The 14,231-nt window shown below is 35.7% G+C and overlaps 1 protein-coding gene across 1 annotated transcript in view; it reads left to right on the top strand.

The window, feature by feature from the left end:
• Positions 1-14,231, top strand: part of VPS50 (VPS50 subunit of EARP/GARPII complex) — a 139,923-nt gene that overhangs the window by 85,511 nt on the left and 40,181 nt on the right. The window contains exons 17-20 of the mRNA XM_028119657.2: positions 917-1,007; positions 8,702-8,878; positions 11,710-11,828; positions 13,956-14,062. Of these exons, the coding sequence (XP_027975458.1) occupies positions 917-1,007; positions 8,702-8,878; positions 11,710-11,828; positions 13,956-14,062 (494 nt within the window). The remainder of the gene's footprint in view (positions 1-916; positions 1,008-8,701; positions 8,879-11,709; positions 11,829-13,955; positions 14,063-14,231) is intronic.

Here is a 14,231-nt window from a genome sequence, read left to right on the forward strand (position 1 = left end):
TTCATTTTGTACATCTTTTTTTCTCTATTTCATTAATTATAATAGTTATCTTAAAGTCACCTTCTGTTAATTCTAATATTTGGAGCAGCTTTTGTTTTTACAGATTTACCCATTTATTGCCTCTTTACTTTAGAAATGTGAATTAAAAAAAATCTAGATTTTGTTTTTAGCAGGTTAGTAATAACAATGAAGCTGTTACAAGAAGGGGAAAAGTAGAGCAGGCACTGGCCCTTTGTTTCCTGGGTCAACTGGAAGGAAGTAGTTACTTTTCTGGAACTGCCTGTATAATGTACTGATTATTCAGGATAGACAGTAAACCACAATAGCATTAAAAAGGAAAGAAGAGATCAATGTGATGTAAGTGATTAGTGCAGTGCTGGCTCTGGAAGTGCCATACTTGGTAATTTAATTTGTAACCGCTGTGTAGGGAGAGGCCCTGAGCTAAATATATCTGGAGAGTGATAATTATCCTGATCTTGTGGCTTAGTATGATTAAGATCTTTGCTGTTTAGCATAAAGCATTTATTAGTATTAATGATCTCATAAACTTTGTAAATTATTTCTCTGTTTTTTGGCATTGATATATGATTAGCTAGGGATATTTTAAGTATGTGAGTTGGGAGTAGCTTTTAGTTTCATCCCTTAATAAAAATATCATTTCCTGTACATTCATTATTTTTGTAATATAGTAGAGATATTGTGAGTTTAGTAAATATTTGAGAGTTTTTTCTCTTAAAGATGATAAAATATTAACAAGTAAAAGTACATGTTTGTGTTTGCTGTGTTGCTTTGAATAGATTCTCCAAGTTGATTATGATTATGATGATAATTCTATAATTGTATTTTATTTTCTTAATTCTTGTGTGCAGTGTACTTTTCCTCTAACTTTCTGGAGTGTTTGTTTTCTTTTTTTAAGAACACGGCTTGATGAACTGAGAATGTTTCTAGAGAATGAGACATGGGAGCTTTGTCCTGTGAAGTCAAATTTCAGCATCTTGCAACTTCATGTAAGTGTCTCTTAGGAATAAATGAATCTGTCTTTTATTTAGTTGTCTTAAAAAAACGCAGATATTAAAAAATCATTTATAAAATCATTAATAGCATCTTTCCTTACTTGCTTAAAAGTAATAGCCAGCCTCTTTTATAAGAGTGATCCTTTTATGGATGTCAAAATCTGTCTCTTTTTACAAATTCACTTTATATACTTCAGGAAAACTCTTTTGCCAGTCTTTTTCTTTTGATTTCAGAAAGAGATCTGCTTTATTTAAAGTTTGCAGAAAATTAATCAGTTGTATTTTGATGGTCTTTAATGAAAAAGCTTATATTCGCAGAATGCTTGTGATTTCTTGTTTGTTTGTTATTTCTTAAAGGAACTAATAGGCTCTTAATTTATGTTGCAACTCATAAGTGTACCTGTAGTTAGACAATGCCTCCAAAATAAAATAGGCATTTACAAAACATACTCTTAACTAATTTTTATTAGTTAACTAATTCCTTGAATCCTCACAGAATATGTAATCTGTTAAAATATTAACTGATTTGTTTTCCCTTGGTTGAAACACATTGTAGATAAATATTCCTTGTGTGATAGATGGTGTCCTACAAATACCAAATGTCAAAATACAGTGTATAAACATAGGTCCCTGTATAGAAGGTCCGGTATGTTCAGATTTTGCCTTTGGAAGGAATGGCTTGCTAGAAGCAATTTTCTTATTCTAGATAAATGTAAAGAATATATGATTAAAAGTTTTTAATAGGGATAGTCTTTATTCTTATATTGTATAATAGCTTACTTATCCAGTTCTATCATATTCCTTTCCTAATGTGGAAATATTAAATACAGTGAAACATGTCGATTAATAAATGCTTTAGAGACAGCAAAATTAACAAAGATTTTAACACCGTTTTAGAATTCTTTTTTTTATGTTATGTTAATCACCATACATCATTAGTTTTTGATGTAGTGTTCCATGATTCATTGTTTGCATATAACACCCAGTGCTCCATTCAGTACGTGCCCTCTTTAATACCCATCACCAGGCTAACCCACCCCCCCTACCGAACCCTCAGTTTGTTTCTCAGAGTCCATAGTCTCTCATGGTTTGTCTCCCCCTCCGATTCCCCCCCTTCATTTTTCCCTTCCTACTATCTTCTTTTTTTTTTTTTTTAAACATATAATGTATTATTTGTTTCAGAGGTACAGGTCTGTGATTCAACAATCTTACATGAGTCACAGCACTCACCATAGCACATACTCTCCCCGATGTCTATCACCCAGCCACCCCATCCCTCCCAACCCCCACCATTCCAGCAAACCTCAGTTTGTTTCCTGAGATTAAGAATTCCTTATATCAGTGAGATCATATGATACATGTCTTTCTCTGATTGACTTATTTCACTCAGCATATACTCCAGTTCCATCCACGTTGTTGCAAATGGCAAGATCTCATTCCTTTTGATGGCTGCATAATATTCCATTGTGTATATATACCACATCTTCTTTTTCCATTCATCTGTTGATGGACATCTTGGCTCTTCCCATAGTTTGGCTATTGTGGACATTGCTGCTATAAACATTGGGGTGCACATATCCCTTCAGATCCCTACATTTGTATCTTTGGGGTAAATACCCAGTAGTGCAATTGACGGATCGTATGGTAGCTCTATTTTCAACTTTTTGAGGAACCTCCATACAGTTTTCCAGAGTGGCTGCACCAGTTTGCATGCCCACCAACAGTGTAGGAGGCTTCCCCTTTCTCCGCATCCCCGCCAACATCTGTCGTTTCCTGACTTGTTAATTTTAGCCATTCTGACTGGTGTGAGGTGGTGTCTCATTGAGGTTTTGGTTTGGATTTCCCTGATGCTGAGCGATGTTGAGCACTTTTTCATGTGTCTGTTGGCTATTTGGGTGTCTTTGGAAAAATGTCTTCTGCCCATTTCTTGACTGGATCATTTGTTCTTTGGGTGTTGAGTTTGATAAGTTCTTTATAGATTTTGGATACTAGCCCTTTATCTTATATGTCATTTGCAAATATCTTCTCCCGTTCTGTCGGTTGTCTTTTGGTTTTGTGGACTGTTTCTTTTGCTGTGCAAAAGCTTTTTATCTTGATGAAGTCCCAATAGTTCATTTTTGCTCTTGCTTCCCTTGCCTTTGGCGATGTTTCTAGGAAGAAGTTGCTGTGGCTGAGGTCGAAGAGGTTGCTCCCTGTGTTCTCCTTTAGGATTTTGATCGACTGCTGTCTCACATTTAGGTCTTTTAACCATTTTGAGTCTATTTTTGTGTGTGGTGTAAGGAAATGGTCCAGTTTCAGTCTTCTGCATGTGGCTGTCCAATTTTCCCAACACCATTTGTTGAAGAGACTGTCTTTTTTTCACTGGACATTCTTTCCTGCTTTGTCGAATATGAGTTGACCACACAGTTGAGGGTCCATTTCTGGGCTCTCGATTCTGTTCCATTGATCTATGTGTCTGTTTTTGTGCCAGTACCATACTGTCTTGATGATGACAGCTTTGTAATAGAGCTGGAAGTCCGGAATTGTGATGCCGCCAGCTTTGCTTTTCTTTTTCAACATTCCTCTGGCTGTTCGGGGTCTTTTCTGGTTCCATACAAATTTTAGGATTATTTGTTCCATTTCTTTGAAAAAAGTTGATGGTATTTTGATAGGGATTGCATTGAATGTGTAGATGGCTCTAGGTAGCAATGATATCTTAACAATCTTTGTTCTTCCAATCCATGAGCATGGAACGTTTTTCCATTTCTTTGTGTCTTCCTCAGTTTCTTTCATGAGTATTTTATACTTTTCTGAGTACAGATTCTTTGCCTCTTTGGTTAGATTTATTCCTAGGTATCTTATGGTTTTGGGTGCATTGTAAATGGGATCGACTCCTTAATTTCTCTTTCTTCTGTCTTGTTGTTGGTGTATAGGAATGCCACTGATTTCTGTGCATTGATTTTATATCCTGCCACTTTACTGAATTCCTGCATGAGTTCTAGCAGTTTTGGGGGGGAGTCTTTTGGGTTTTCCACAGAAAGTATCATATCATCTGCAGAGAGTGAGTTTGACTTCTTCTTTGCTAGCTTGGATGCCTTTATTATTTTTTTTTGTCTGATTGCTGTGGCTAGGACTTCTAATACTGTGTTGAATAACAGTAGTGATAGTGGACATCACTGCCGTGTTCCTGACCTTAGGGGGAAAGCGCTCAGTTTTCCCCATTGAGAATGATATTCACTGGGGGTTTTTCATAGATGGCTTTTATGATGTTGAGGTATGTACCCTCTATCCCTATACTCTGAAGAGTTTTGATCAAGAAAGGATGCTGTACTTTGTCAAATGCTTTTTCTGCATCGATGGAGAGGATCATATGGTTCTTGTTCTCTCTTTTATTAATGTATTATATCACATTGATTGGTTTGCGGATGTTGAACCAACCTTGCAGCCCAGGAATAAATCCCACTTGGTGGTGGTGAATAATCCTTTTAATGTACTGTTGGATCCTATTGGCTAGTATTTTGGTGAGAATTTTTGCATCCATGTTCATCAAGGATATTGGTCTGTACTCCTTTTTGATAGGGTCTTTGTCTTGTTTTGGGATCAAGGTAATGGTGGCCTCATAAAACAAGTTTGGAAGTTTTCATTCCATTTCTATTTTTTGGAACAGTTTCAGAAGAATAAGTATTAATTCTTCTTTAAATGTTTGGTAGAATTCCCCTGGGAAACCATCTGGCCCTGGGCTTTTGTTTGTTGGGAGATTTTTGATTACTGGTTCAATTTCCTTAGCGGTTATAGGTCTGTTCAGGTTTTCTGTTTCTTCCTGGTTCTGTTTTGGTAGTTTATACATCTCTAGGACTGCATCCATTTCTTCCAGATTATCTAATTTGCTGGCATATGGTTGCTCATAATATGTTCTTATAATTGTTTGTATTTCTTTGGTGTTGGTTGTGATCCCTCCTCTTTCATTCATGATTTTGTTGATTTGGGTCATTTCTCTTTCTTCTTCGTTTTTTTTAAATTTTATTATGTTAGTCACCATATAATACATCAAAATTCCAATGACATTTTTCAGAGTGCTGGAACAAACAATCCTAAAATTTGTATGGAATTAGAAAAGACCCCGAATCGCCACAGAAATGTTGAAAAAGAAAAACAAAGCTGGGGGCATCACGTTGCCCGATTTCAAGCTCTATTACAAAGCTGTGATCACCAAGACAGCATGGTACTGGCACAAAAACAGACATATAGACCAATGGAACAGAATAGAAAACCCAGATATGGACCCTCAGCTCTATGGTCAAATAATCTTGACAAAGCAGTAAAAAACATGCAGTGGAAAAAAACAGTCTCTTCAATAAATGGTGCTGGGAAAATTGGACAGCTACATGCAGAAGAATGAAACTCGACCATTCTCTAACACCATTCACAAAGATAAATTCAAAGTGGATGAAAGACCTCAATGTGAGACAGGAATCCATCTCTTTCTATTTGATAAGTCTGGCCAGGGGTTTATCAATCTTATTAATTCTTTTGAAGAACCAGCTCCTAGTTTCGTTGATCTGTTGTACTGTTCTTTTGGTTTCTATTTCATTGATTTCTGCTCTGATCTTTATTATTTCTCTTCTCTTGCTGGGTTTAGGCTTTATTTGCTGTTCTTTCTCCAGCTCCTTTAGGTGTAGGGTTGGGTTGTGTATTTGAGACCTTTCTTGTTTCTTGAGGAAGGCTTGTATTGCTATATACTTTCCTCTTAGCATTGCCTTTGCTGCATCCCAAAGATTTTGAACAGTTGTGTTTTCATTTTCGTTTGTTTCCATAAATGTTTTTAATTCTTCTTTAATTTCCTGGTTGACCCATTCATTCTTTAGTAGGATGCTCTTTAGCCTCCCTGTATTTGAGTTCTTTCTGACTTTCCTCTTGTGATTGAGTTCTGGTTTCAAAGCATTATGGTCCGAAAATATGCAGGGAATGATCCCAATCTTTTGGTACCGGTTGAGACCTGATTTGTGACCTAAGATGTGATCTCTTCCTGAGAATGTTCCATGGGCACTAGAGAAGAATGTGTATTCTGTTGCTTTGGGATGGAATATTCTGAATATATCTGTGAAGTCTGTTTGGTCCTGTGTGTCATTTAAAGTCTTTATTTCCTTGTTGATCTTTTGCTTAGATGATCTGTCCATTTCAGTGAGGGGGATGTTAAAGTCCCCTACTATTATTGTATTGTTGTCGATGTGCTTAGATGATCTGTCCATTTCAGTGATGGGGGTTTTAAAGTCCCCTACTATTATTGTATTGTTGTCAATGTGTTTCTTTGTTTTTGTTATTAATTGGCCTATATAATTGGCTGCTCCCATGTTAGAGGCATAGATATTTACAATTATTAGATCTTCTTGTTGGGTAGACCCTTTAAGTATGATATAGTGTCCTTCATCTCTTATTATAGTTTTTGGTTTAAAATCTAATTTTTCTGATATAGAATTCTTTTTTTATAGGTTTATTTATTTTAGAGAGAGCTAGGGTGCACGGGGGCTGGGGGGTAGGTGGAGAGGCAGAGGGAGAAGGAGAAACTCAAGCAGACTCCACACTGAGCTTGGAACCTGATGCAGGGCTCAATCTCACAACCCTGAGATCACGATCTGAGCTGAAACCAAGAGTCGCATGCTCAACCAGTTGCACCACGCAGATGCCCCAACATTATTTTAGAATTCTTAGATGATTCCTTGACATTATTTAGAATTCTAATATTGATTTTAGAATCCCTATTTAAATAATTTTACTTGAGTTCTTATTTAACCATCAAATTGTGTCTGTGTGTATGACCACATATACTTGGTGTAATTATCAAAGTTTTTTACAAGATACATTTGAAATATTTCCATCCAAGTGAGCATTATGTCCTTTAAAGTAGTTACCTTGAATTTTACAAGATTTTTCCTATAGTTAACAATACACTTAACATTTTTTTAAGAGAGTAGATCTTGGGGCGCCTGGCTGGTTCAGTCAGTGGAGTAGGCAACTCTTGATCTCCGGGTTGTGGGTTCTAGCCCCATATTGGATGTGGAAATTACTTAAAAATAAAATCTTTTTTTTTTTTTTTTTTTTTTTTTTTTAAAGAGGGTAGGGGCGCCTGGATGGCTCACTCGTTAAGCATCTGCCTTTGGCTCAGGTCATGATCCCAGGGTCCTGGGATTGAGCCCTGCATCAGGCTCCCTGCTTGGCAGGAGGCCTGCTTCTCCCTCTAGTATGTCCCCTGCTTGTGTTCCCTCTCCTTCTTTGTCTCTCTCTGTCGAATGGATGGATAAAGTCTTTAAAAAAAAAAGAGGGTAGATCTCATGGTAAGTGTTCTAACAACAATTTTAAAAAGTAGTTACTTTGAAAACTATTCACAACTGAGATAGTGTTCTCTTGATACCTGTATTCCTGTAGATTCGGTTTAAAAGAAAATCATCTCTTTAAATTACAGTCACCCCCTGTTTAGAATTATAAAAATAATGGCATAATTTTTGAGCATTATGATGGATCTGATTTAATGTGTAACTGCAATTTGGAAAGAAAATAAACACATCATTTGAAACTTAACAAACATGTAATTTCTAAGATTATCTTTGAATATGAAAGATTTTAAATTTGTGATTAATATTAAAAAGACTAAAAGGTAAAAGAAAAATGTATACCAGATTTTTGTGAAAAATCAAGAGTTTTATAATTCAAAGGAACTTTTTTTTTTAAGATTTTATTTATTTATTTGACAGAGAGAGAGAACAAGCAGGGGGAGCTGCAGGCAGAGGGAAAGGGAAAAGCAGGCTCCCCACTGAGCAGGGAGCCCGATGCGGGGCTCAATCCCAGGACCCTGAGATCATGACTGAGCTGAAGGCAGACTCTTAACTGATTGAGCCACCCAGGTGCCCCTCAAAGGAACTTTAGAGATTATTCCATATCTTCCACTAATAAGCAGTGTGGTCTTGAACTTGGCACTGAATCCCTCTGGACTACTTTGGTTTCCTCATCTGGGAACAGCTCTTTAGTTTTAGCATTGTGGTTCTTGTACTGGAGGTTGACTTTCTCATTTTATTGATGAAGAAATTGAGGCACAGAGAAGCCAGGTGACATTCCCAACATTATATAGGAAGTTAATGGGTTAATGGCAAACCTTAAATCTAGAAGACATATTGTCTGACCTTAGCATGTGTGTTTGTGTTGTCTACTTCTAGGTGTATGAAGAAAAAGAAATGAAAGTTTATAGACATCAATATAACAAAGAAAGATTCTGATGTGTTTTTATAAAATACAGTACCTTAAATGGTATAAACATATAGTTATTAACAATGATTAATTTTTATTATGGCCTTTTTATTGCTTAAAATCATATTCTACTAGGTCTTTGCTACTATGCTAAAATTTTTAGAATTATTCAAATTTAAGTTATTTTCAAAAGTTTTCTGTGCAGTTCTGTAAACTAAGCCAAAAGTAGCTTGATGCAGATAACACTTTTTAAAGTGATAACAGCAACTGAGTTGTCTTTAGGGAAACCTTTGAGCACATATTTTCAAGTTTTTGCTTTCAGACAACTTTCAAGATTTAAAAGTGAATAACCTGCAGAATCAGGATTATTTTTTTTCCACTAACTCAACATTTATTTGATGGAATATGTTATGTACTTGAATTTTATTGTTGTTGTTAAAAGGTATCTGGCTCCTTTTTTTAATGTCTAGGAATTTAAATTCATGGAACAGTCTCGTTCCCCATCAGTTTCACCTAGTAAGCAGCCAGCCTCAACATCCTCAAAAACAGTGACCTTGTTTGAGCAGTACTGTAGTGATGGGAATCCTTTTGAAATCCAGGCCAACCACAAAGATGAAGAAACAGAAGATGTCCTGGCTTCTAATGGGGTATGTAGTGTTTTTAAAACCAATTGTGGAACATAAGTGAGATTTTCTTGTTGAAAAGTGTTCCACCCAGTGAGCAAGGTAATTAGCTAGATTTGTTTATCCATTTACCACCCACCTTCCTACCTATATGCTTATATACCTGTGATACCACTTGTACAGTAATGGCTTTACAGCATGCTTTGTTGAAAAGTCCTTCTGAAAAATACATTTTGCCCTTATGTTTACTTTGTGCCCTTATTAGATTGCTGTATGTTCTTACTAGATTACTAAATCACATAGGAGTATAGTTTATTCACTGCCTATTTCTGTGATTTGTTGGATAGATGGATGAGGGAATAGATCATCTGCACTTAGTTCTCAACTCCACTCTTGGACATCCAAATTATTTTGTTCCATGTCCCTTTATCTGAGAGAGAGTAACGTATTACCTGGTTACCCAGCAGGGATGTTTTTAGGATTTAGAAGTACAATGTTTTAACACTTTGAGCAGCTCAAAAAAATATAATGTAACTTAGGTTGTGTGAGTTAATGGAAAGGATTTTAAGGCAGTTGAATGAATATCACCTTTATTATTTATTAACTGTGTGACCCTTGGCAACTTATTTTAACTCTGTGACCCTCAGTTTTCCTATATTTACAATGAGTGAATATTTACTTCACAGTTATCTGTGTTTTTACAGTATTTAATTTGGATGGGTCCTTCTGATCTTCATCATTTCCAGGGGACCCTGTATGATTTTTATTTTAGATTTGATGAAGCTGAAGTGAAAACTTCAGATTTGATGAAAATCTGTTGAATTTGTATATGTATTTTAGTTTTGGCATTTTCTTTTTTGTTTGGTGAAGATATAATTTAAAAAATACTGCTATGAAAGTGTATTGTTATATTTTATCATGAAGTAGAAATTATTTCATAATAAGCCATATTTACAATTATAATTTAGTGATTCTGAGTGACATTTTGCCTCTCTAAAGTACACTAAACTAGAAGGAATTAAAAGTCTTTTCAATATTTTTGAAATAATATATCCCTTTGCACTGGTAATTTGCTAATTTAAATCTCACATAGCATTTGATTCTCATTATTTGTGGCAGGTGTGTTCTATAAAGTCCCTCTGAACACTGAATTAGCAAATACAGAACTATTGTTCCTAAGTGAAATACAGGATTAGGTTCCTGTGAGCCTTTGATCACAACATTTTCGTCGACTGATCAGTGTATAACCTTGTTTTATGTGTATTTTTGCTTGAAGACATCTAAGTTAATAGACAGTATTGGACATTGAACTCACAGCCAACAGCACTAGAATTCCTGCCTGAAATGAAGCTTATCTAACACGTATTTTTGCCATAAGGTATATTACAGTCTTGCACTTAGGAACACTAGACAAAACTTTAGTCCTACACTTAGGGGCCTTTCTAAACAGGGAAATCACCAGCAAAAACCACACATATTTTTTTAAATGTGGCACTAGACTATGAAAAGGACATGTGTTTAAGTAGGAAAGCTGAAGCAAGAAGGTAGAGTGTCACCTTGTTTGCACTCAGCTAGGAACGTGCATGTTGGATAACTCAAAAGTTTCTGCATACTCTGTACATATCCATGATTGACTGTGGAAGTGTCACAAAGTAGTAATGTTGGGGTTACAAATAAAATTTAGCAAGTACAGAAATTTGCAAAAATACAGAATCCCCAAAAATGATGGTCTCTTGTACTGTGGAATTATGAAGCTTTTTGTCATAGCCAGGAGAGCCTGGTTTGTGTGGATCCCCTTTCTGAATGTTATTAGGATCACAGTGTGTACGGGTGGATGAGAATGCCTGGAATGCTCATTTGCAGTTATTAATGTATGATCTAATCTTTCCAGAGAGTCAGGGTCCACATCTTACTATGACCTATCACTCTGCTTTAAGCTCTCAAAAAATGGTTTTTGAATTAGGGGACCAAATTCTTTTCATGTTGTCTTCATACTCGTCTCCTCAACTGGCACATGGGGATAAACTTTGTTACAGAATTGTTCTGAAGATTCGTTGAGAAAATTTATGAAAGCACTTAGCACTTAACATTCAAGAAATGTTAGCTATGATTTAATCATATTAATTTATAATATTAAGCGATAATGCTGCTGCTGCTTTCTTTCCTGTGCATGGACTCCACTGTCCTCCCATGCTGGCATGGGGTCATGTTGCCATAAAGACAATGACAGTGTTAGGAAGTCACCCTTCCTCTCAAGAGGAAATCCCCCATTTTCGTCCTTGCTCTCAGTAGTCCTTCAGTGCTCAGTGTAATTTTCTAAGGCTCCGTTGGAATTAAATCTCATTATGAATTAGGACATTAGCATGTGTGTAGAGTTTATTATGCTGAATTAACATTTCCACTGTGCCAGAATTGTATACTCAGCCTCTTTATAGTGAATTAGCAAAATGGAAGTAAGTATGATGAAACCACGTGGAGGAAGAGAAGAAGTGTTGTTGTTGTTGTTGTTGTTGTTGTTTGGTCAAATGTACACTCTTTTCCTTCCTAAAGGCCTAGAACGATGTTTGTGTTTGTTTTCTTTATATGGAGATTTGATTTTTTGGTGAGACATTTAGGAGCTTTTGTAAAGGCATAAAATGTATTTTATTTTCCTTTTTTTCTTTTGAGCTGGTTAAGATGGGTGAAGAAGAAGAAAATGGAAAGTTAATATTCTTGATGGCAAAATTAGAGATGAGTTATTAAGAACTTACTTCCCTAAACTACTTCTTAAAAATTGGATACTCTTATTGTGTTGAAAGACTCCAAGAAATGTTGACTTTTCATACTCATTGTTGAATATTCTGTGTTTTCTTCAGTATGAATCTGATGAACAAGAAAAAAGTGCCTATCAGGAGTATGACAGTGACAGTGATGTTCCTGAGGAACTGAAACGAGATTATGTGGATGAGCAAACAGGTGATGCACCTGTGAAAAGGTAATTGTTCTTAGGTTGTATGGTATTTTCATATTTTATGTTATACATTTAAATAAAGGATTTCCTTTAAAGGTTAGGGGAAAAAATTAAATATTTCTGTAGCTTTTGATGTCATGTGACAAGTCAACATGTTTTAAGTTGATTGCTGAAAGGTTGAAAATGTAGTTTTTTGATATTGGGCATAATCAAAGAGCGCTTAATTTAGAGAGCAGTGGTTTTTGCAGAAAAACAAACTTCTGATTTATAAAATCAGTACTGCCTTTAGAGGCAATTCCTGCTTCATTTAGGTTAGAAAACCTCAAGGAGGAAAGTAGTTATTTGTCTTGCATGTGGAATTCCTACCTCAATCTAGTAAATACAGAAAGTCTCCACTCATCTTTCCAAGGTCAATTACATTCACTATTTGGGCCTTCTGTTAAGGTTCCTTTGTTCTTTTGTTTCTGTGATAAACTGTCCTCTTCCAAAACTATGATAATTACATAAGAATTTTTTGTCATCTTCTCCCTGTTAAATGGGCCTGATTCTTATGTGTGAGTTAATTTCATGACTAAGTATCAGATATTTAGTGACCACAAATATCTGTAAATTTTAATGATAGATTTAAGTATATTTTGCCCCCAAAGTACCTAGTGAGTACCTAATTAATTTGAAACCCTGATTGATAATAATCTCTCTCTTCAAAAATGAGCAACTCATGTGATTGTAGATCTATGAATTGGGAAAAATTGTTTCCATTGGTTTTCATGTATGTATGATGTTTAAATCCATCTATGGTCCATTATGAACAGAATAGAACTGTTTTTGTTGGACTTCTTCATTGGATGTTTTGGGTATATTTTGGCTGAAAGAAGAGCTCTAACTGAAATGAACGTGTAGGATAGTGTCTGCCAGTATATGTGTATATAGTTGCATTTTTGGTAATGTTATACAGTTACCCTCCTAAACTGTCCTAACTTACCGCTAAGAACTATGAATAATATAAACTACGAACTGCATTCAATCAATTAGTATCAATTCCAACTTCAAAGTATCTCTTGAATTTATCAAAATTTCTTATATTTCACTGCTACCATCCAGGTTCATGCAAAAATCCTCTCTGTGCCTGATTATTGGCTCAGCCCTCTTACCTTGGCTTTCTGTCTCTAGTTTTGCCCCCTCCTAATCCCTCTTGGATACAAATTTCGATTTTTTTTTCTTATATACAAATTTGTTCATGTCATTTTCCTGGTTAAAATTTGCATTCAGGGTTAGGTTCATACTCTTTAGATTTGATTGCCTTTAGTGGTCTGGCCTTTCTTTACCTCTTTTTTTTTTTTTTTAATTTTTTTATTTATTTATTCATGAGAGAGAGAGAGAGAGAGAGGCAGAGGGAGAAGCAGGCTCCCAAGGAGCAGGGAGCCCGATGTGGGCCTCGATCCCAGGACCCTGGGATCATGACCTGAGCCGAAGGCAGACGCTTAACCATCTGAGCCACCCAGGCGCCCTCTTTACCTCTTTTTGTGTCACTCTTCCCTCAACCCACTCATTCTCCATGTGAATTCTTTGTGCTTCTCTGAGCACACTCACTTCTCCTACCTCTGACCTTATTACATATTGTCCCTTTTTATTGTGTAGTTACCATATAACTTCAATTTTTTCTTTGAACCTGGTGTCGTCCCCAACCCCAGACTCTAATGTCATCTTCCCCTATACTTTAGATATTAGATTTAGATTCTAAGGAGGGTATTTTTTCATATTTATAAGTCTGAAATCAGGATACTTGGTACATTTGGTATATAATTTCCCTGGAAATCAGGATACTTGGTACATTTGATATATAATTTCCCTGGAACATGTTTCTTTGTTTGTTTTTTTAAGTGACATAGCTTCTTTTAATGGTTGATAATGAATGTCTTAGAATCCAAGAAATACAGTATGGTACTTTATTTCTTTACTTACGAATTTCTCTTCCCCTCTGGGCTGTAAGCTCTACAAGGACAGGAGGATCATTTCTATATCCCCACCTGACACATGGTAACAGTTTCAGTAACTAATTAGTGAATGAAAGATAGATCCTAATTGGAATAACTTACTGATTTACTAGTTGACAACCCTAATTGCAACTCTGTTTTGTTTTTCCATATTAAGCGTTTCTAGAGAAACTCTAAAAAGCAGGAAGAAGTCAGATTATAGTCTAAATAAAGTGAATGCACCCATCTTAACAAATACAACATTGAATGTAATAAGACTTGTTGGTAAGTAGCCACCTTTTAAAAAAAAATTTTTTTAGTTAAACTAGTCTACTTTTGTTACTTTATTGGGGTTTTCATTGTACACTGCAGTGCCCACCATAAGGAAGGTTTTAATATTGTCATATGTCAGTGCTTTCCATCATAATTGTTCAAATAGTATAATACTAACATT

The sequence above is a fragment of the Eumetopias jubatus genome, unplaced genomic scaffold, assembly GCF_037043125.1.
Source record: "Eumetopias jubatus isolate StellerSeaLion01/CBP00866 unplaced genomic scaffold, mEumJub1_p1.0 scaffold_14, whole genome shotgun sequence".
NCBI classification, from domain to species: Eukaryota; Metazoa; Chordata; class Mammalia; order Carnivora; family Otariidae; genus Eumetopias; species Eumetopias jubatus.